Here is a 23,218-nt window from a genome sequence, read left to right as displayed (position 1 = left end):
AGGAATGCTTTTGAACAGCTTGCTTTTTTACTGAAGTTACAGCTCAGTACTGAATGGCTTAGAAGGGCTTTGTGTTGCTGGGTATTGAGGTTTTGTTTCAAAATGACAAATGAAAACATTAAATGCGAAAAAGGTATGAGTAAGACTGTTAGCCAATATTTCAAAAGGAAAACACATACTTTACCGTGTTTCTGAGGTGAATTTCTGTAAGCAGCAGACCTGTTGCTGAAGGACACTTCGGCCTCTTCGGAGTGAGCATAACTGATCTAGCAGCTCAAGTTTGTAGTGGTTAGTACTGGGTGCAGTGTTCAGAGGAAGAGGTAATGTAACTGTTACAGTCATGTAAAATGTCCGAGGTTTGCACTTAAGTAGCACTTCCTAGTTGCATAAGCATAAATTAGAGAATTAAAAAACCTCTTCCACAAACCTTCAGAAATCATGAGCAGTGTAACACAGACATGCAGCGAACTGTGTTGTTTGTTACATGCTTGTCTTGCACACCCAGAGCATGGCTGGTCCCTGTATAGATGTTAGGTAGCTTTCTTGCAAAAAAAAAAATTAAAAAACTAGACTTCTGGTGACTTGGAAAAGTCAGAGTGAACCTCTTCCAATGAGGCTTCCAGTGGCTTCTAGGCCATGCCTTGGCATTTTTGCAGTGTAAGAACTAGGTATGGGTAGAGGTAGACATTGCCTCTTCCAGGGTTAGCCTACCCATAAGCAAAGGTTAGGAATCCTGTCTAAGTGAGCCAGCTAGAAGATTGCAGTAGTCAGAGGCATCTTCAGAGGCAGTTCAGTCCATGCTAATCAGTTGCAGGATAAGATGAATTTTCTGCTGGAGATCCATATATATTAAAGAATCTAGTTGACCAGACTGGACCACCATCTTTAACACAGATAAAGTTAAGTGAGGTGGCACCACCTCCTCCTCATTGGTTTTGACAGCCCAAGACTTGAAATTAATAGAAGGGTAAGAGTAAGCTCAGCTCAGGCTTTGTAAACAAAAGCCAGAAGATTCATTGGCTTTGTGCCCTGTTGGCATCCTCTTGGTTTCAGTGCTTGCAGTGTTCAACCATGTTCTGTGGTAGTATTAATTTTGTCTCAAGTGTATCCAAATACAAGTCACTGGTTTCCTAGGTGGGGTGCTGCTGACATCTTAATCAGGAAATTTCTGGATGGGCAGCTTGTTGTTTGTAGGACTGCTGTGCTACTTCATTAGCATATGAGAGACCTTCCTGTATTTTTGTGCCTTTTTTTAAATGCAGAAATGGGTGAGAAACATTTTAATATACTTCGATAATACCATTATTAGGTAATTTAAAAGACTACCTACTGTATTTGAAAAAAACAAAACACTGTCCCTTTCTGAACAATATTCAAGAAATGTAGGGATAGATCTGAAAGATGGATGTTTCAATTGCTGGCTACCCAAAAGTGACATAACAGCACTATAATTTTAAATGGGATGAGGCTTTAATGGGTCTCCTAGAGGGAAAAAAAGCTGTTTGTTAGTAGAAATGTACTAAACTACCAGCATTTGATAAAGTGTTAATGGAGGAAATTACTTCTTGAGCAACAAATGAAAATGTCAATTAAAAAAAAGTAATGGCTCTCTGAGTTGTGGGTTGTTTTTGTTACTGGTTTTGTTTTCTGTTGCTGTTTGGGATTGGGGTTTTTTGTTTTTAAGGGAAGTGCTGGTTATGGTTTTTTTGTACTGGTTGAAAAGCTTTTGATTTGTCTCTGTTGCCTTCATTCTGCAGGGCAAATTATTTAAAAAAATTATTTATTTTTTCCCCTTCTGTACCAGCAGAAATTGGAGTTGGAGTTAATTTAGCCTGGAGGGTAGGTTAATATTCTGGTCTAATGCTTTTTCTCTATTACTACGTTTTATTTTTCCAAATGGTTTACAGAGCATCTTCCACTGGAAATGTGCCTGCATATATCAGCTTTGACTTGCCTAATCTTCAGGTGACTAAGTAAGAAACAGTAATACTTCTCCTTCACTGGAGACATTCAAAACCCACCGGGATGTGTTCCTGTGTGATGTGCTCTAGATGACCCTGCTCTGGCAGGGGGGTTGGACTAGATGATCTTTTGAGGTCCCTTCCAACCCCTAGGATTCTATGATTCTATGATTTATATTGAGGAGAATAGGATTGGAATGGGTTCAAAGTACTTATGACTCTGTATAACTCTAATAAGAGCAAATAATTTTGATCACTAAAACAGATATCACAAAAAAGCCCTACAAATCTTTAATTGTTTTAGTCCTTCTTGTAAGTCAGTCTGCTGTCAGCTGTGTGAAGCTCACAGCATCCATTGTCCTTTCTAGCTGCCACTGAAATAAACTTACATGCAGTGGATGTGGATGCTGCCACGTGGCTGCTTGTCTTCTGGATGACTGGAGCTGTTCCAACAGATTCACATCTTGGGCCTTACATGCCTGGCCATAAGAGGATTCCTGCATTAGCTGTTTTGAGTAGATGGATCATATTTGCCTAAGCAACTTGCCCTGTTGCTGGGTGCTATTTTGGTAGTATGGCAACTGTGGTGCTGGCAGCCTAAAGCACCTGGCTTTGTCTGTACATGCTGCCAGGTGAGGTGACATCTTGTAAGCCAGCATAGAGTAAGAGAAAGAAGTCCCTAATAAATGTAGAATGATAGTGACCTGGACATTGCCTCTTCACAATTTTTCTTAGGCAAACTGGCATTTCTATGTGGTGACTGTTTATCATGAAGCAATAGGTAATGTTGGGGTTTGCTTGGCAGGCAAGCTTTGATAACTAATGCATATGTCTCTAGTTCCCTTGCTTTAAGGGATGTTGCTGTGTTCAAATACTGGTTGCAAAGGAGGCTTAATGGGAACATTAAGATGCTTATTTGGAACATTACCATTAGCTGAGACAATGACATGTTAGCCTGCACTGGCTTGGACCATGACATAGAACTGTGCATTTCTAAGCAGTGAAATGTTTAGGTTTTAATTATTGGTATATTTGCTTATGTTAGCTGGGTCTCTGTTTGTTCTAATAGCAGAATAAAAAGTTACCTCAGGATAATGTCTGGAAAAAACAAACTCTAGGAAACAAGAAAACAAGCTGCTGTGCTGAGGGTAAGAAACAGTCGCTGAAGCAAGGGTGACAACAGGACATTTGGTCTGCAAATAGTAATGGCAAGAGACTTCACTTCTGCCACTGCCCATTTCCAGTAAATAATGTTATGAAGATTTTACGAGACATCACATGTTCATTTGCTGCCTCTAATCTCCAGAAGTTGAATTCTGTAGGTCTATCTAGTGCCTTTAGTAGTTGCAAGATGAGATACTGGATCAAAATGAACGAAAGGTAAGTAGTACACAGTGTGTTATATTCAAGGCTTAATGACATTCTTGGAAACATTCAGAAATGTGTTCTTAAGTTTGTTGCTTACACTCAGACTGACAAACCAAGATTGATTCAAAGATGTTTTATTAGTAATTTACTTCCTGTTCATACATCTTCACCTCAGATTGTATTTAATTATGTAGTATTTGGTTACTTTAATGGGTTGCTTTGGTGTTCTAATATGAATTTTCCACATTTAATTAGATTCTTCAGAGGTTATTGGAGCCTTTTAGCTGCCCACAGGAAACCAAAATTAATTGCGGGGATCACTTGATTTTTTTTTTATTTCCCCCCCACCTCTCCACCCAAAGCCTCAAGTCCATAGAAATGCATGAGGCCTGACTTGTTCTTTGTTTCATCAGCAGTTTGAACTTTTAAAGTCAGTCATAGGCTGACACAAGTTGTAATTATCAGCCCTGCTGGAGATAAAAAAATTATTTCCTCAACATAAAAAATAGTTTCTTAAATAATAATGTGTCTCCATGGGTGGATTTTTTTCATAATATAAATTACTTTTCTTTACATAAACAAGATGAGGCACTGTGACCACAAGGACCTCTGCCATTTCAAATTAGCTAAGGCATCAGTATTAATTATAAAGTAGGTACTTAAGCTAAGGAAAATGATCAAACAAAATTGTCATTTACACTGGTAAAAAAAGCACGTGCTTATTTTTTAATGCGTTGGTTTATAATGTCCAGCAACACACTATGGTTAAAAATCCTTCCCATGATTGAATTATGTAAACGATGTTTTCATCTGAGTTATACATAATTGCATCACTTCATATTAATTAGAAATTGGGCAGAAGTTCTGAGTTATCACTCAAAATAAGAAATGTTTTGAAACAATGTGCGTGGCAAGGGAAATAGATTGTGTTTTTTTTTCCTACTATCTTACATGTTAGGATGCCAGAAACCTTTAACATGCTTGCTAACTTAGACCAGGCTTGTCAAACTAAGGCACTAGGAAAATAAACAACTGATGAACTGCTGGATCCCTTTTTTCTATTTCAGGCTAGTGCAGAAAATTCTTAATTCACTGAAATAAATTAGAGGCTAAATAAATAAATATATCCAAGTAGCAGAGCAGCCATTGCCTCATTGCAGCTGAAGGTATGTTCATCAGGGTGTCATCCAGGCTACAGAGTTAACAGTTACACAACTTGCTCCTCTGCCATTTTAGTTTTCTTCCTTTTGAAAGCTTGCAAGGTGAGAACGAAAATAAATGTTTTTTCATGTTTCAAATGTAAAACTCAGATACTATTTTTATTTTTTTTTCTTCTTCATCCATTGAGGTTAATCTCATTTGTCATCAAGTCTTTAGGAATATATCTGGGTTTTTTTACTCTAACATCTAGTTCAGTAGACAGTAATGGAAAGTATCCTACATAGTGATTATGTCCTCACAGCTGGTGAGACAGAAAGCTAGGCAAGAGCCTGCAGCACGTGGAGCTGCACAGCACTGCTGTTGGCTCCCAGAATCCTTCAAAGGACAAAAAGGCCTTTAATCAAAAAAGCAGCAGCCTGACTTTACTATCTTATAAAACTCCAAACTGAAGACAAATTTGGTAATATTTTAATGAACATAACACAGTATTCTTAGAGATCACTAAATAAAGGTAGAATTTGGGATATACTTATATATTAGTATATTAATACTTATTTTATTAGTACACTTTAATTGAAAGCAAAATTTTAGAACATTATATACAACACTAACTACTAGCATTTTCATGGAATGATTTTTCTGCCAAAGTTATGCTTTGAGCTCCCCCAAGCTTCATCTATTTAGTTAAAAATTACATCCTTTAATAACCAGGCATATTAAACAAAAAAAAACTGATCAAACTTGTCCTACATTTATCTTTACAATTCTGTGCTGGAGTAGAGAGAGTGTATCAGATTATCTCAGGTTTTTCTACCCAACTTTAGTCTTACGATGTAAACTTAAAAGACATTTAAGTACAGAGATTTTTAAAACCAGTACCTGAACTAATGGGTGCTTAAGTTCCAATGAAATGGCCATTTGGCTACTTAGACACCTATCTATTTCCAAGTAATCTAGCCTTAGATTTTAGTTTTTATTTCCCAGATGGTCCCTTGAAAATGAGACTGTGGAAATGGTCAACTAAGTGAAACCAGGTGGAGAATAAAAGCCAAAATAATGTTATTTCTTTCCGATTGGAGCATTACCTGTGCTTAGGCTGTGCCATGGGACAGCACTCCATATCTGGGCCAGTCCAGCTGTTCCACTAGTGCAAGGAAGTGCTACAGAGGTAATTTTACAATCTCACCAGCCCCACCAATCAAGCTTGATGGAGACTCCTAGATAAACTGTTGTGACTAAAGTGTAATGAAACCGACCCTTGGCAGCATTTCCTCTCTCACTGTATTTATGCACCTGGAACATCCTCCAGGACTTGATGCTGGGAGTACACATAGACATGGACAGAATGCATTACTTTTTCAGCCAGTATTGGTTGTGGTCTTCCCTCTTGAGGGGCTAAAGCTGCACTCTAGATAACCTGTGGCATTGATTATAAATTGTTCAACTAGATACCTAAAAAATAAAAACAGGTAGGTGTTAATTACATTAAGACTTTGCATTTATTTAACATTAAGCAAATCAGATACACACAAGAAAGGTGGATTGCAGCACATAGACATCTTTTATGTAATTTATTTTTAAATAATTATTCCAGTGAGGAAAATAAAATTTTTAGGGCTTTTAACAAGGCACTGTTAAATTGTATTTGGAAATGAAAGTTTTGTCTAGGAATCAATACAATGACTTCAGATAACAGTATTCTGTACAGAGTATTCTCCCCATGCAGTTATTCCAACTTCTGAAGCCATAGTGAAAACATGCACTATCTGAATGGTAGTTAAGTTTCAAAAGTAGTCATTCCATGTCTAGTGTCTGTCAGTGGCATAAAGATAATCTTATTTTTATCAATAATGTTATTATTATATTTATAGACTTTTAATTATATAAAGACTAGGCTATAAGAGAAACCCAAGTTGTGACTGCAAAACACAAGGTGTTTGCTCTCCTATTACTGTTAAGAAAAGAAAGTTGGGAAATTGGAGAAAACATGACCTCTAGGTAACAAGATCTTACCCAAAGGTTGATGAAAGTCCGTGGGAGGCTATTAATTTCAGAGTTTTTGAGATGTGTTTGTATAGACTTAAAAAATGCCCCATTTATATTGTCTAGAGTAAGAGAAATGACTGGATTTATTGATTATTAAATAATCTCTCAAATATAAAAATAAAATAGACATGAGCTAAAGGGTTATCTAGAAGTTACAACTCTTGTTCTTCGATACACTTTCTCTCTAATACAAAATGCTTATCCAGGAGGAAAGTAACAATTCTCAGAGCAGCTCTTTTCAAGGAAACATTACTGTCTTCCATATTCCTCATAGGTCTCCTTTGCAAAAGGAGAAATACAGCAACAATTCCTTGTTAATTAGGATGATGATAAAGTGAGAGCTGGTCTGCTGCACAGACATATCTATCTTCAGTTTGGGGAAACTTTCTGAAACTGTCTTAATTTCTAATTGAAAGTGTAAATTTTCTAACTGAAAAAACCTGTGTAATTTCTAATTGAAACTCCTATTTGTCTAACATGGAGGAAAAAACACATAATTTGGCATAGTCTACTTTTGGTTTGCAAGCATATCTAGCAGTTCTCTCTCTATGCCTTTGCTGCCCAGTTCATTTAAACTGTAGTATTTATGAACAATCTTTTCATCTGTGACAACAACCACTCGAAGTCCGTGGGTATCTTCTCCCAGCTGACATCCTATTGCTGATGAAACCACCATTTGCAGGCCTTTGTAGGACCCTCCAGCATTCCTATGGTAATGTCCAGAAAATACAGCTTTAATGCCTGATTAAAAAAAGAAAAAGAAAATAGAGAGCATGTATTTAGTTATCTTTTGCCATTTATGCATAGAATGTGTTTACAGTAAAAGATACTGCTGAGGTTATATGCTGAGGCTTGCACAGCTGCTGGGCTTACAGAGAAAGTTCTATAACAAGTACAGCTATAAGTGGCATGTTTACCTTAATTCTTTAATGGTTCATAAAGCATAAAATAAAACTATTTACCTGAACTTGCATTTTAAACAAATACTTAGTAAACAACAACAAATAAATCTAATGGCAATAAGTAATTAGTAAAAACTTTATTCTGCTCCTCCTTGTTCTGTTTAGGGTTACTGGACTCTGAGTTATGTCTCTGCAAGGTATGTTTGCCATCTTGCTAGTCCTTTGGCTAGGAAAAGGGACACTCAAGAGGAAGCTGATAAAAATTAGGAAAAAATGTCAGTAATAAACAACTGCCTAAAGAATGATGCTACTGAAACTTGAGTTGAAAGCCAAGGATGGTGGATCTGTATTGTCAATTAACATGCAGAAAATCTACAAAGGAGAACTTAAACATGTTTACTGAAGGCTGGTGACCTGAAAAAAAAAAAAAGGCAAGACAAGCAAAACACATAAATGAGAAGATAATTTGTAATTTATCTTTCTCAAAGACATTAGGGGGTTATCACAGATAGAACAGAGCCAGGTACATCAAACAAACTTAATAAGCAGAAGAGGTGGGGAGTTAAAGTGAAGAAAGATGAGAGCAGCCAAAAAAATGGAAGGGTTGACAGTCTGCCAGAAGTGTCAGGCTTGGGAATGGCGAGAATTAAAATTTACCTAGCATGGGGTACAAGCAAAGCAGGTTTATTCTGATTTACTCTGTATTTTTAATGACTTACAGCTATTCTGTTTCTTTCTTCTTTTAAAACAGACTGTTTATACTTTGGACTGTATTGGGGTAAAAAACTTGAAAGAAATACATTGATCTGTTGCAGGAGACAACAATGTACTGGATCAAAGATTTTTCAGGTAAGTCAAGTCACTTGCAATTATCCAAGACTGGTCAGGAGGAGAAGAAAAGCTATGTGACAAGCAGCAGCAGGTAAAGACAACAAACACACTTTCTATTAAGGCTTTGTAATGTACTTTGTAGTCCATGGCTGAATCATTGTCTGTCTGATTGGCCAAATGAATGCCTAAAGAATTCCAACCATTCTCTCAGAATATGATAATTTAACAAAAAATGAAGGTAGCTAATGTATTCACTAATCTGAATGGCCTTTCTGATTGTCTTTACATGTCAAAGTCATGGTACCAAATAGATTATTCCCCCTGCCCTCCCATTTGATGTTTTATAAATTTTTATCAAATGCTTTTATTACGACAAAATAAAACCTTGTTAAAACTAGAGTCAAAAAAGGAAAAAAGTAGTAATTTTGATGCTAAGTACTTATCTTTCCTGCCAAACTTTGTAAAACCATTCACAATAGAGTTGACAGCTTCTGCCTGAGAGAGAACATGCTATCCCAGACATGTCCAGGTTATTCCAGCACCTTTGTCCATCCAGCCATTCCAGGCACTGGTGATAGATCCAGCTGAACTGCATAGTCATGTGAACACACATGCATAGTTTTGCAAAAAATATTCATCAGCTTTTTTGCTAATTTCAATGGTATGTATTTTATTTTGAATGAAAATGTGGAGTTAGTTTAAATAGCTAATTTTACAAACAGGTTTTGGGATTAATTTTTGGCATGCTCAGTCTTAAGACCCTTGTATTTCAGACTATTCCAATGTTATTTCATTCTGTGGCAAAACAGAAAAATTACAGCACCAGATGGCTGAAATTACTGGTAATTCTGTTGTTTATCATCAAGTGCAAAACATGTAAATTAATTTTATACTTTGTTACAGAAGGTGTTTAGATCTGCTGTTTATTTACTATACTATGAATGACACTTCAGTGATTTTCAAACACACCTAAAGGGTTTAGGTGTAATTTCTCTATTAAAATACAATAGGTCATGTGCTCCTTAATCATAATGATGCTTTGATAGTACTTCATAAAGCATCTGAAAAATATACTAAGTTAATATATATAGTCCAGCAATCTGCAGTTCCATGCTTAACACAAAAGGTAACACATCCTAGTCCTGTTCCAGTGGTAGACCAGAAAATGAGTACTTTGTGAGATACTATAACCTTAAATGATATTTAAAAAAGAATAAGTAAAAGCTAGCAACAACTGATAGTTCTTTCAGACAACTTAAATTCTGGAAAAGAGTGGAGGCAATTTAAAGGCAGAGAGGTGTGATTAGGAACTCACTGAACTTCACAAGGAAATTCTGTTTCTCTAGCCATAAAAACCTCCACCCTTTCTCCTGCAGTAGAGTGAGACGTCTTTCACAGTGACTGAATGAAAAGGCAGGTAGGTGACTGCCTTAAGACAGACAGTTGGCTACATCACTCCTTTGCTTTTGGGGGAGCGAGTGAAGATTGGTATAAAATATATAAACTAGGCTTAAAGCACAGTTAATAATTAAGCAGCTTGGAAAGCAAAATATAAATTATTCTGGTGTGTGCCTGGTAAAAGCTACACAGGCTTTCATAATTCAAACTCCAAATCCAAACCAGTCTCAAATAGCCCAAGGTGGAAAACAGAAAGTGAAGTTATATTGTACATGGTCACTGCCAGGTGGAACCAAGTCAGCATGAGAGCTTGCTCTGACTCAGGTGCAAAGGAGTTCAGGTTCCTGTCTTCCCCCTTCAGTACTCTGCTTTTACTGCAACCATCCCAAGCATCTAGCCTTTCCAATTAAAACAGGTACAGAAGCCAAGACTTCCTGTCATCATATATTTAAATCACAGCCTGACATACAGTTTCAGTATAATCAGAAGGACAGAGGATAAACAAATAAAAAAATAATAAAGCGATTTTACTTAGTCTGAGAATCCAAGGGAAGGTTTTGAGGAATCCATCCTAGACAGCAGGCACCAGGTAGAAATCTGGCCCATAATTCTCTTCTTCCGAGGCAAACACTGAAACTTCACCACACTTTAGTTTAACTCCTGCTAACTGCCTACACTCAGAAAGGTATTTTGGTATGGAACTGAAGTAAGCGTGAGTTGTAAGCAGTGCAAATATAATACCTGAGACCAGTGATGATGTGATTTAAAAACTCTCATGTCCTGTTGGCTGTGGGAGGCAAATTCTGCCTAAACAAGCTGATGTTTATGGGTACTGCTCATCCAAATTCCCTCTTTTAGCATATGTATATTATTCAGATCCTAATTGCACCAGACAGGTGTTCAGTGTTGAAGTGCCCTTGTGGATCTGGCTGCTCAAGCAGCAGCTTCTGCTATAATTTAGTATCTGCTTTAGATACCTCACAGTGAAAATTTTGCCCTGACTTCAGTTTTCAGGCATTTCCAGTGCTAGTATTAATTCTTGATATTGTTGTGTTACAGTATGTTACATCTTGAACAACAAAACAAGCAGGCCACTGCTGTGTATTAAAAGAAGTCTAACTGATGTTGGTTTTTTCCTTCAGTAGTACTTTTTTGTTCACTCAACTGTATTCCACTCTCTTTTGTTAGTTTGCATAAGAGGGAAATCTGAACCAGTCAATGCAATAATACTAAAATGACAAACAGGCAATTTATTTTGCTCTTGCTTTTGATCTTAAACATAAAAAGAATCTTAGAGATGTGCACTGAAAATTAATTTATTCATTTCAGATGTTTTTCTGAAGTAATACTGTCAAGTTGCTCGCAACGCCTTCCCACCCCCCTTTCTTTCCCCCCTTAAACTCTGAGAAAAGAATGGTATCCTGGCAGGCCTCATTTTTGATAGCCCTCTTTACAGTATTCCTCAGGTCAGTTAAATGCATCCATCTAATCTCTGGTTTCTGAAACAGCAGTTGGGAGAAGCTTTGATATAAAGGCTGTATGAAATACTAAAAACCTACTGTATAAATAAACATCCAAAGCATAGCACCTTCACATGCATTCATTATTTCATTTTTTATAAAACACATAGTGATTTGAATTTAAATGAGACTGGAGATTTCACAGTATCCATTAAACAAAATGGCAGGATCCATTACTGCAAGACACTACTCATACCTAATAGATTATTCATTACAGGAAAAAAAAAAGGATTAAACTCTGAATAAGTAAAAAACTGCAGATAGTTACTATAAAAAAACCTGCAAAAGAAACCACACACACTGATCATTATTGTCAGACTGCATAACAGTACAGCAGTTACAGAATATCTGTTAGGGAAAAACAGCCTGAACTGCGAAATTCATTTTTTATGAGAACAGAACTGGAAGCCAAAGACTCAGGATGGGCACCAGTCAGTGCTGGACACCAGGTCTTCCTCAGTGTGTTCTAGAACTGTACTTGGATCATGAAAACACCTGAAATAATTGAATTTCATATGCCTGCACACCAAACACGAGTTTTAAGAATCAATACATTTGCCAAAAAACCCCAGTGTCTTTGTAAAAAAAGGTTTAAATACAGGAACTGATTCTGATTTAGTAAACCAAAGATGTCCTCCTGCCATGCAATGTACCATCATTTTTTGATCACAAAATATCACTTCTGATCTGACAAAGCTGAATCCAAAAGACAAAGATCTGATCTGATCATAACTCTTTTCCCCTGTAGAATAATTCATTCCTACTAGAGAATAAAAGACCTGTTTTGGTGCAAATTCTGTGAGCCCAAAGCAGCCTTTGTAATGATGCCCATCATACAGCACTTCTGACTTCCCAAACTACCTAAACGAGAATAATGTTCTGGAAGACACTGAGGTCTGTACCAAATACTACCTCTTTCAGGCCTGCTGATACTGAAAGTATTTTGAAGAAAACTCTAGCTACCCCAGTGATGTTACCATGCTGTTGATATGACTTCTGACAAGGATCAGGTAAGAAAACAGTTCATTACATGAAAATAAACCACATACTGAATATCATGCAGCAGTTTGCCTGTTAGCAGGAGAAGCTAAGGTTATTTTACAGAACTTTACAAGTCCAGCATCTTCCCAGAAATTATAACCACTCAGGGAAAACCCTTCTAAACAACAGTTCTGTGGCACCAGGAAAAGGTCAGTATGATTCTGACATAATCGCACAAAGAGAACAAAGGCATTGGCTGTGTCTCATGGATAATTCCCAAGAGTTACAACATCCCAGTTTCAGCTTTCTGTGCAGTTGCAGTCCCATAATTCCCACTCTTCTCCCTTACCTGGTACTCCCACCACCTCTGTTTTATATTCTACTGCCTAGAAAAATGCCTTCTCTATGTGGACAGACAGACAACCACATCTTTAAGCCTTTCTGTTTAAGGAGTAAGTGTAAAATGTCTCTACTTTAAGTGTGAAAATCTAGCGGTCATATTCCATAACAATAAAACAGTAAAGTTTTGTGAAATACATCTGTTTTCCTAACTTCTTGAAAAATCTGGTGTCTGCTAATTCCATTCAAGGAATGCAGACTGAGCCCCAACCTCAAAGGAAATCTAGTTGCAATTATTATGGAAATGCAAATAGGTTAAAACAGGATGGAAAATCAGGCATTCACATTTATCTTGAAATATTAAAAATATTTTCATAAAGGAACATATATGTAGAAAAGAGTTTTTCTCACACAATCACACAATTCTGGGCTGGAATTGACTTGAATTAGCTTAAATTACAAGGGTGTTTTGAGGCCAGTTTCTGTAATTATACTCACTTCCATAATTTGCTTCCAAATAACCCTGAATTCAGAAGCAGCTGTTTTCCAGCTCTAGCTCCCAACATTAAGAAAGCATTGAGGCAGGTTTGCTGTGTCCAAGAAGTGACCGGCTGAGCCTCAGCTGGAAATCAAGCTGCCCAACCCAGCGCTACAGACAGTGTAAAAATCTAGGAAGAAAATGACCAATATAAAAATAAACCAAAGAAAAGCTAGCAGATTTTCTAAATTAGGCAGAGAATGCCTGGAATAATCAGCATAGGCAATCAGTAGCATGCTTTATTTAGACTGAGCCTTCAATTAAATAAATGCTTTTCTCAGCAAAAGCAAATGAGACTGTAAGGGAACGAGAAGCTAAATTAGTGCAATATGAATGACATAATAAATATGTAATGGGTACAGTACAGACCTTGCTTCTCCTCCCATGCACTCTGTAGAGAATTTTGGGAAAAAAGGTGGTTCTGACAGAGCGATGAAATTTATCACATGGTCCAGATTATCACCCTTTAACTGTTGAGTAATGAACTTTTTTACGCTACCTGCAGACATGCATTTCATTTACAGATTTATGGCTCTCCATACAGACTACAGGTAAAGTTCAAAGCAAACAAAAGGAGGCATTTCTTCACATAGCTGTAGAACATGAAACTCCTTCCCACAGACCAGTGTGAAAGCTGAAACTTCAAAAAATCAACTGAACAGAGCTATAAAAGACTCACTAAATTCACTATATTGGTAACATTGATATGATACAGTAAGTCCCTGAAAGAAAAATTGTTGCAGATAGGAAGAGTACTTGGAAGAAATGCCATTTTGCACCTTGCTGTCTTGTGCTCTTTGCAGAGGTGTGACTAGCAAGAGAATCAGGAGACTGGGCTATAAGGATCATCTGATCTAGCTACTCTGGTTTTGTTAGCTGTTCAGGTCTAATGATAATACCAGGTTTAAAATGGAACTATGCTTATCTAAAAATCCCTGCTTCAGTAGCCAAACCTCTCGCTCTGTCATGATCTGACGAAAGAGACATACTAGCAAAGCCTTTGTCCCCAAAACTGCAAGAGCTAGAGAGGAGCAGCAGAGCAAAATGGAAGCAAATGGGTAGAGAAGCAGTTCTGTAAAGTACTTAAATTGCACCGAGTGATAAACCTGAATATTGTCTATGCTTTAATACCCTTTGAGAGTTTTTTTAGGAAGGAGAACAAAGTGGTATTCAAGGCACAGGGAGATGCTACTACAAGCGACGTGTGTGTGTGTGTGTGTGTACACCCACGCACACGTATGTGTGGATAGGTATTTTTTAAAAGGCAATGTTTTTGGCAAATAGAGCCATGTAAGTCCCAGAGATAAATTGATCTTGAGCACTTCCTGGGAGTCTCAGGCTCTAACTGGCTTTTCTTTCTTCCTTTCACTTGCAGTGTACAGCCACTTTCTGAAGTGCTGAACAACGGTCAGTTCAACAGTAATACCTGTTCTCAGAACAATTTTGCACTCCAAGATTATGTTCTTTCAGCTTCCCTACAAGAGCACACATTAACCATAGGCATTTTTTGCTGTACCTTTTCACTCCCCTGGGCAGGTGGTGTACATAATTTTTTCAAGACTCCAGTGCTACAAAGCAAATGGTAATATTTACTAGTGCTTTGTAAACAAAATCTCTCCTGGAATAGAATTGATTTTATCTCATTGCAGTTTGAAACTGGTCATATCACCACCCCCCTCAGCCAAGCAGGTGTAGCAGCAACTAACAAAGATGTGAAAGCATCAGTCAGCACTGTGAATACAACTGTGCTCAGGCAGTTCTCAGGCCCTGTTCTCCAAAAAGACTCCAGTCATTTCCCACCAACAAAATTCCAAATCATTTCCTTCTACCTCAAACAGAAAGAAAGGGTCCCACTAGTAAGTGTTGGGGAGCAGCTCCCTCCAGTTCATAACCTCTTAAGTTAACTTTAAAAGTCAAGTTTAAATAACAACATTATGGAATTATTTTGTGTAGTCCTTTAGCATCTCTGTGTTATCCTGCCTTCATCAGAGAAGCTATGTGAATAAAACAGAACTGAATAATTAAAAGGTATAGTCCATAGTACTTATAAGCATCTTCATAAAAATATCCTTTATTTTGCTTTTTAGACTAATGCATCAACCGGAGTTTGATGGAGCTGGTGGCCCGTGGGTCTGTGTAAGGGGGAGACAAGATAATACTTTGCAAAGAGTATCTGTGTCAAAATTATTTTTATGTAAAACAACACTGAATAGAGCTATACAGAGAAAGATCTTAGTCTCACTTGTTTTTCCTATATAATCAGGGGAGCAAAAAGAGGCATAGCCAGAGGGTGATTCCAGATCACCTAGAGTGCTGGAATAATTAAACCTTTAGAGGTGCTGTCTGTAGAAGGTCACTGTCTGCTTCAAGTCAATTTTTGAGTATGCCTCTTGTGACCTTTCAGTGAAATTTACTTCCTGGTTTTGCTGCTGCTTCCATTTGAAAGTGAAACCACCTTAGAGACCTGATAACCCCCTGACAATCCTGGTTTGCTGGGTGCTCATAGGATCAAAAAGAAGTTTTTACCAACCCAAACTACAGCCCAGTAGATAAAACATTTAAAAAAATGATCTGAGAGCATTATTTAATGTCATTACAGGCTATACTGCATAAATGTATTTTGTATTTGCTGCTGGATTTCTGGGGAAAAGAGTCTGATGTGGTATCTACATGCTGGATTACATCATACCTGGGGAAAGGTCTTAAAAAAGCACTGTTTTTACACAGTGACATAGAAACTATCACATTTGGGCACTCTACCTATACCACAAAAACAAAATTTCAAGGCTGAAAGTACTTGAACTAAATCACTAAAGTTGAGAATATTTAAATCTAAATCATCTGAAATACTGACAAAACAACACATAAGCAAGCACTGAGATTACTCACTTGGTGTAGGGGCTTTGCCAAAATCAAGGTCACAATGGCAGGAAGAAGAAAATATCACTCCCTTGTCAACTTTGATTACACAACAAAGAAAATAATGAAACATAGCATATGTTGTCTGGTAAATTTTAGAAACAACAGTGTTCAGCACTCCATGCTTCAATTTTGTGCTTAAATATATCTCAGCTGTGGATGTTCAGAAAGTTGCTTGTTCATTTAATACTACAGTCCTGTCATTTCTAAGAGGAGAATGTAGGTATCACACTCTTTAATAAGTAAAGGTGTTAGAGGTTAGAGCACCTAGAATCACAAATATAATGAAAAAATACGCTATTTAATAAACTCGGGTTGCTATTCCCTGTTTTACAAATTAAGTATTTTTAACCCTATCTGAAAAATTACTTCAAAGACATTTAGGTAAATATAACACTTTTTAATTAAAACAAGGTGGAGACTGCAGGGAATTTCCTTCTATATTTTATGTTATCTAGGGATTCTCTCCTGGATGCAAAATCTGTCACCTAGGTAGACCACCTATTATACTCCTCATCACACTCTGAACCAAAAAGTCTTTTTTCAACTTCCTTGGTGAAAAACCAGCTATTAATATAGGTTTTATTTAACAGCACTCTCAAACAAGTTCAGACATTTGCTTAGATAATTTAGTTCATTAGGGCCATTAACAAACATTTATTACTGTATTGTGTTTAGTAATTTCAGTGTGTCAGTGATGGTTCTCATGACAAAAAGTCTTTAAAAGATAAAAAGTCTATAACTCAAAAAAAATAGCCATACTTCTCAGGTCTTCAGGAAAAAAAAAATCTCAAAATGTTCTAAGAAAATTATACTGGAGTAAGACATGTAAGAAAAGGTATGTCTTCTGTTACATAACCTGCTTAATTTAAAGCCTCCATTTATTATTTATTTTTATCAAAGACAAATGACATGCAGACCAGATTTTTGGCTAGACCACTACTATTGTATTTTCCCCACAAAGCTGTGAGTAAACCTATTTATATCAGCACTACACAATCCTTAAAAGCTAAGAGGCATTTCAGGCAGCAGAGTCAAGCGACTCTACCACATCCCAGAGATGATTGTGTCAGGTCAGCTCATGCCCAGCTCTGGCACACACTTTCCTGTTCTCAGCTTCTGCATGTAGAGCAGCCAAAGCTTTGACCGCTAAGGCTAAATTTCTAGAACTTATACAAATATGCTTTCAGAAATGTATTTTCACTTAAATGGTCAAGTGTGTTCTCAACTGAGCTTATTTTCACTGTCACTTGAATCACTTCAAGGACAATACTTGGTATAATGCATTTAAGGAAAAAATAGGCTACAAGGATTTGTTAGACTTGCAGGTTACAAGTATGGTTTAACTTTGCATAGTAATACATATTTGCAAATGCCAGATTTTCAAATTACAAATACTTACTGTAAGGACATGATTTTATCATTAATTAGCCCAACTGTTAAGGACACTTCTAATGTGAGAAACGTAATTCAATATTTCGTACCAGATGTAGCCTCTACAGATAGTCTTTTATCTCTGCTTGTAATGAGCAGATACTTAAACCAAAACCATAATGTAATATGTAAGTAATTAGAAGAGAATAGCTACAGAAGATCTAGGCTCTGAATTTAAAATAATAATTTCCTGAAGTTGCTTTCCTCACTTTAAAGCACCTGTGCAACATCACCATACTTTACAAATCTGATTATCTCCACATACCCATATGAATGTATTTGTTCACGGAAAGATCTGAATTACTAGGTTGCCCTTCCCCTCCTGTCTCTCTATAACCAGGTGAGATAAAGCTCTGTGTTTGACATTTCTAGAAAAAATATAAACAGGAAAACCGGGATAGTTCTAGGTCTGATCCTGGTTTATCAACAACTGAGATATGATGCCCATTGAGTAACATGACATTCACAGAATCACTTTGGTTGGAAAAGACCTCCGAGATGATGGAGTCCAACCATTAACCCTATTCTGCCAAGTTCAGCACCGACCCATATTTTCCCAAGTGCCACATCTAGATGACTTTTAAACACTTCCACCACCTCCCTGGGCAGCACATTCCAATGTCTGACAACCCTTTCAGTGAAAAAGTTGTTCCAATGTTTCGTCTAAACCTCCCCTGGCACAGCTTGAGGGCATTTCCTCTTTTCTATCACCAGTTCCTTGTGAGAAGTACATTGCATTGCCAAAGAGCAACCCCTACATGTTCTCCTGAAATGTTTCACAACAGAGTTGTGAAAACAGTTTCACCAGGAGTGGTTGTAAACACTGAATTAGAGACCAAGAAAACAAAAGGAAGGAAGAACTGATTTTAGATCAGGGGAAGAAGAATAGCAGTAGCCTGGTAGACTCATTAAAAAGGCAGACTGACTTTTTTCCACAGTGAATAGTTACACCAGATTTCTAAAGAAAATGCTTAAAATGGTTAGCCTTCTTAAGCTACAAGTCATAATAATTAAAACCCAAATGCTAAGTAGATTCGGATTTCATTAGCAATATTCTGTTTTAATCCTCCAAGAATGTATGAAGTAAACAGGGCAAAACCAACTTTCATGTGTAATGATAAGCTGAGATTGATTCTTCTTTGCCAAAGCAGAGAGTCAGAAAGTAAGTGGAGTCATTGATATCTGTGCACACATACTGCCATGATAATTGCCTGTTTGCAAGCCACTCATACAATTCTGTGGTCTCACAAAGACTGTTCTTCAACTGAATAATTAAAAGGAAACAACACACCCGTTACTAAGGAAACTCTGAGCCAACTTTTGATTTTGCTTATTTTTTTCAGCAGTCTGAGTTACACTGAGCTGCTTGCTCCCTGTATTAATTTCATTAGCAAAAAAGTTTGATTATTGGATTGCAAATTATTACCTATTGACTCATTTACTAACTGTATAAAACAGAAAGAAAAAAAGAAAAAGTTTTAACATTAATGAAGAAAGCAAACATCATTTTGGGAGGATTTTTGGGATAGGAATGAGAGACACAATGGGAAATGATGGAAGGAAGGGACAAATGGGATGTTGGCACAGCAAGGAGTAGTGGAGAGTTTCTTCTGTAGAGTTGTCTTGTATTGCTGACTTCTCATTCTCTTTTCCTTGCTCCCATCATTTGAAGCCTACCCAAATTTTGGTTAAGCCTCTGGATACATAGTAAGAGAATCAATCAGAAGATACATGATAAAAGTAAGGAGAAATGTTACAAAGGTAACATTTTGCATAATTTCCTTTACCTCTTGATTATTTGCATTCCTAGTACTGTGTTGCCAGATGTGACTAAACCATCTGAATGACAGAATCACAGAATGTCCCTGGCTGGAAGAGACCTCCACGATCATCCAGTCCAGCCTAGACCTAACAGCACAAACTCACCACTAGACCATGATAGAAAACTCTGGAACAGAACTGCTTTGGATTCCACATGATTTGCTTATTTACTGGGATACACCTGCATGGCAGCGTCCTCCTGCTAATGAGCTTTCCAATGAACTAGGATGTGTTTTAGCCAACAGCAGGTAAGAACTCATTCAGCTGCCCAACCTCCCAGCAGCAGTACTTCCCACTATAGTAACACTGGCACAAAAATTAAAAAAGGTATTATGAGGTATTCTCAGTATGTCTCCTATGGGGAAAAAATAACACTTGTAAATGTTGAATTCCTCAGATGGCTCTGAGTTTTGGCCCCACTGATTGGAAACAGTAGGAGATTCAGAGCTTGGAAATTAGGCTGGTTTTGGACGAGCCCAGGCTTAACAATTATACAGTAAATCAGGAACAATTTTATAAACAATTTTCATTGTTCAGTAATCCAAATAACGTGCTCTCTTGCAGATCCAGAGAAAACGACACTCTGATGCAGCAGTGGCAGGCTGGCAGGACATTTTGAGAGACTAGCACCCCAGGAACATGAAGGCAATTAACAGGAAACAATGGGAACAGCATGGAGGAGTAGCTGGTACTGTCTGTCTCCATGACATTTGTCAAACAAAGCTCAGGGATTTGGTACAATGTCCTTGTTTAGCACAGGTCTTACCTTCCCTTCATCCCAGAAATGGCCCCTATTAGTAATGGATATGCAAAAGATTGATCTTAGCAGAGCAAGACTGTTTTTAACACTGAATAAATCTGGACTGCATTACGCTCTTGGTTTAAAATTGGTTCTGTGTGGGAGAAAACAACCTCCAAGGTAATTTTGAATTCTGCTTTCACGTTTTATGTAAAACATAAAAATCTGTATTTTTTTTCCTATAGCAATACCTGATATTCTACTCCTTAGGCATGAAAAGCTCAGGTTGTCTTACATCTATCAGTACTTCCACTATAGAATCCTTGCTATTTGTTTTAAAGAGTTTTTCACTTTTAGATTTTTATTTTCATTCTAAGTTTGTGTGGTAGCTTTTACAGGTGATTAGATTTGGCTGACCTGCAGGGAACAATGAGGCTTATAAGTAGTATCTAAAATTCCCTGAAAGCAGTACTAATTTAAGTAAAATGCATTTTGTCTGACAACACAGCCATTAACAGTTTGAAAGAAAAATTTAAAAATAGGAAAATTGGAGAAAATACCTGCTTTATGAAATTTGTCCATTATCTCTTGACGAACTGATTTATCGAAGTTGAAATAATCATGGTCTTCATCAGGTTTCCTCAGAAACAGAGGGATGTGCTGAAATACTATTATATGCTTGCATTTATATTTTTCAGCAACAGCCAGTTGCTCATTGAGCCACACATCCTGGGCTTGCTTTAACTCCGGGCATTTGGAAGAATCAAAGTATAACTGAGAATTCAGCACAAGGAAGAAAACGCCTCCAACCCAGAAGCTGAAGTAGTCATCCCCCCAGTTCTTGCAATAATTCTCTATCGTCTCTCTGGTTGGAGTGTTGCCAATATCGTGATTTCCACTGACAAATACCAATGGGATGTCCTGGTCAGTGTTCTTCAGAACATTCTTTAAATCTTGCTCCTGGTCCTTTCTCCATTTAGTTCCTATAGAAAAAGAACATGTTAGTGCTTATGCTGCCTTTTCCTACCATTGTTGTTAGCTTTTGTTTATGGAAATATGCATAGTAAGAAAATATTCTATATTATATATGATTACAATACTATGCTGGGGTCTAGAATACATCTTCACTCACTGGTGTCCCTCCATTTTCAATAACTTGCCCTAAGACAGGCTCTGGATAGGAACCAACAGATAGCACAGCAGTAGGTGATGTAAGGTCAGTGTTTTGCACCTAAAGCAGGCTGATTCTTTCCATCTATAAACTGATGATCTGCAAATGCAGCAACTTCAGATGGTGTAACAGATTTACACAAGGCTAAAAACCAGGTCAGCTTCTGGTTTGTATTTCATGGCTGTGCAAAGAAATTAAGGGTGGTTTGTTTGTTTTTTGTTTTTTTTCATTTCAAGAACTTTAGCAGCAAAAAAAAAATTAGTGTCTTGTGGCAACTTGTTTATATGATGAGTCTGTTTTAATAATGAGCATGGCATTAATTTCAAAGAATGGGAATTGTGTACTTTGCTAGTTTTTCTTGCATCTGTTTTTATATTAATATGCATAAGAAGACAGTTACTATAACTGTTGTCAGAAATTTGTCCTTGTTTTGGAAAGTGTATTTAATTGTCATAAGAGTCATAAGAGGATTTTTACAAGAACTCTGAAATCAACTTTAAAACATGCATACAGGTCTAGGCAAATAAATCCATATATTTTTCAGTTGTGTTCCATTTTTGTAACTACACACATGCTACAGATAGAAATGTATCAGGGGCTCCTGTAATCTAACTATGGGAGAAAAGATTTTTTCCTCCATGTTTCTTCAAAATACTTACAATTAATATGTTGAAAATCACTGACTCTTAGTAACTATTAATAGTGAAGATTTCTATTCCTTTTCCTCAAGTACCACCTTACTAGAATTCTACAGCTTTAGAAAAATACTGGGGAAAACCACTCATATAATTGTCTACATTGTATCTAAAAGTAAAGAGGTGCGAGATTTGATGCATAAAGTAAAAATTCTCAACTTAGTCTTTGCTGTACAGGGCAGAAAGTTATTGTAACAAACTCTTTGCTTAGTATGTGACACCCAATGTAGTCTAGAAAGTAGTAGACAGCAGATCAGTTTGTGGGGTACATTAATGTACTAGGACCTTAGTTTAGGCCAGTTACGGAAAATATCCTTCTTAATCGTAGAAAAAAACGGAGCAAATGGCATCTCATGTTGCTTGGATGAGCTGGGTTTTAAAAAATAAAAACAAAAAATTAAATAAACATGGCATACTTTGTGGTCCATGGGGCAGGGAACCTGGCTGAGAAAGCTGCTTTTCCTGCCCCTCTCCACCTTCCTGTGCAAAGAGTTGGAAATTTCAAGCTATAAATATGAAAATGTAGGGGAGGAGGGGGGTGGGGAAGAGGGGAGGGCTCTGTGAAGAGATACGTAAACACATCACACCAGGCTGCTCTCCATGCTATCACTTTGGGAAATTTAGCTAACAGTTTCAAAGTATAACAACATTTATGCATGTTACAGAAATAATTTCTAGAATTATGTATACTTCTTCCCAGTAGTGATATCCAGGCTCTAGAGACTAACACTCAGACTACATTTGTCGACAGCAGGGCACTGGTTCCTTCATTTAACGCAATATTATTTCTATAGCAACAGAGAGAGGTATTTTGTTTTCTTGCAGAAAACAGATTGCTCAAAATTGAAAACAAGGTCTTTGCCCAGACAGTTGCGGAAATCATACTAAGTAAAGATTATTTTAGGACAGCTGTATCTTCACTTGACTTTTTTTTTGGTAAAAGGTAAAAAAAGCAGCAACTTCAAAGGAAGAGAAACCAGAGAGAAACCAGAGAAACAGGTGGAAAAAGGCAGAGTTATGTCTCTGTGCTCTTAGGGTGTAGTTCTGGAGAGTAAGGATTAGGACGTCTACACCAGCCCTAGGCTGTGCTAGAGGAGCACACACCATTTGTGCTGCAGAGCCACACCAGTGTGCAGTGCTAGCCTGAGGCAGCCCCTCCAAACTTACAGCTGAGGAATGCAGTAGGTAAAGCTGATGAAGTGATAAAGAAGGAAGCAACTAGGAAACTAGTCTTTCCCATAGCATAAAAATATCCCCTTTAATCTCTATGAGACACAGAGACAGCTACAATATGCAATTATTCCCTTTATTATGAAAAACATTTTTATTTGTTGGTGTCTTTTTTTTAGCTTAGATAGAGGTTTGTTGTAGGTAAATAGGAAAAGAACATAATG

General features: G+C 37.2%; 1 protein-coding gene across 1 annotated transcript in view; it reads right to left on the bottom strand.

Annotated features, from left to right (window-relative positions):
- Window positions 1–6,998: 6,998 nt before the first annotated feature.
- Window positions 6,999–23,218, bottom strand: part of CPPED1 (calcineurin-like phosphoesterase domain containing 1) — a 63,758-nt gene continuing 47,538 nt past the window's right edge. The window contains exons 3-4 of the mRNA XM_010003287.1: window positions 20,519–20,941; window positions 6,999–7,277 (exon numbers count right to left, since the gene is read on the bottom strand). Of these exons, the coding sequence (XP_010001589.1) occupies window positions 7,045–7,277; window positions 20,519–20,941 (656 nt within the window). The 3' untranslated portion in view covers window positions 6,999–7,044. The remainder of the gene's footprint in view (window positions 7,278–20,518; window positions 20,942–23,218) is intronic.

Source organism: Chaetura pelagica, unplaced genomic scaffold, assembly GCF_000747805.2.
Source record: "Chaetura pelagica isolate M959 unplaced genomic scaffold, ChaPel_1.0 scaffold138, whole genome shotgun sequence".
Taxonomy (NCBI): Eukaryota; Metazoa; Chordata; class Aves; order Apodiformes; family Apodidae; genus Chaetura; species Chaetura pelagica.
The sequence above is the reverse complement of the archived record's forward strand: the minus strand, read 5'-3'. Positions and strand labels throughout refer to the sequence as shown.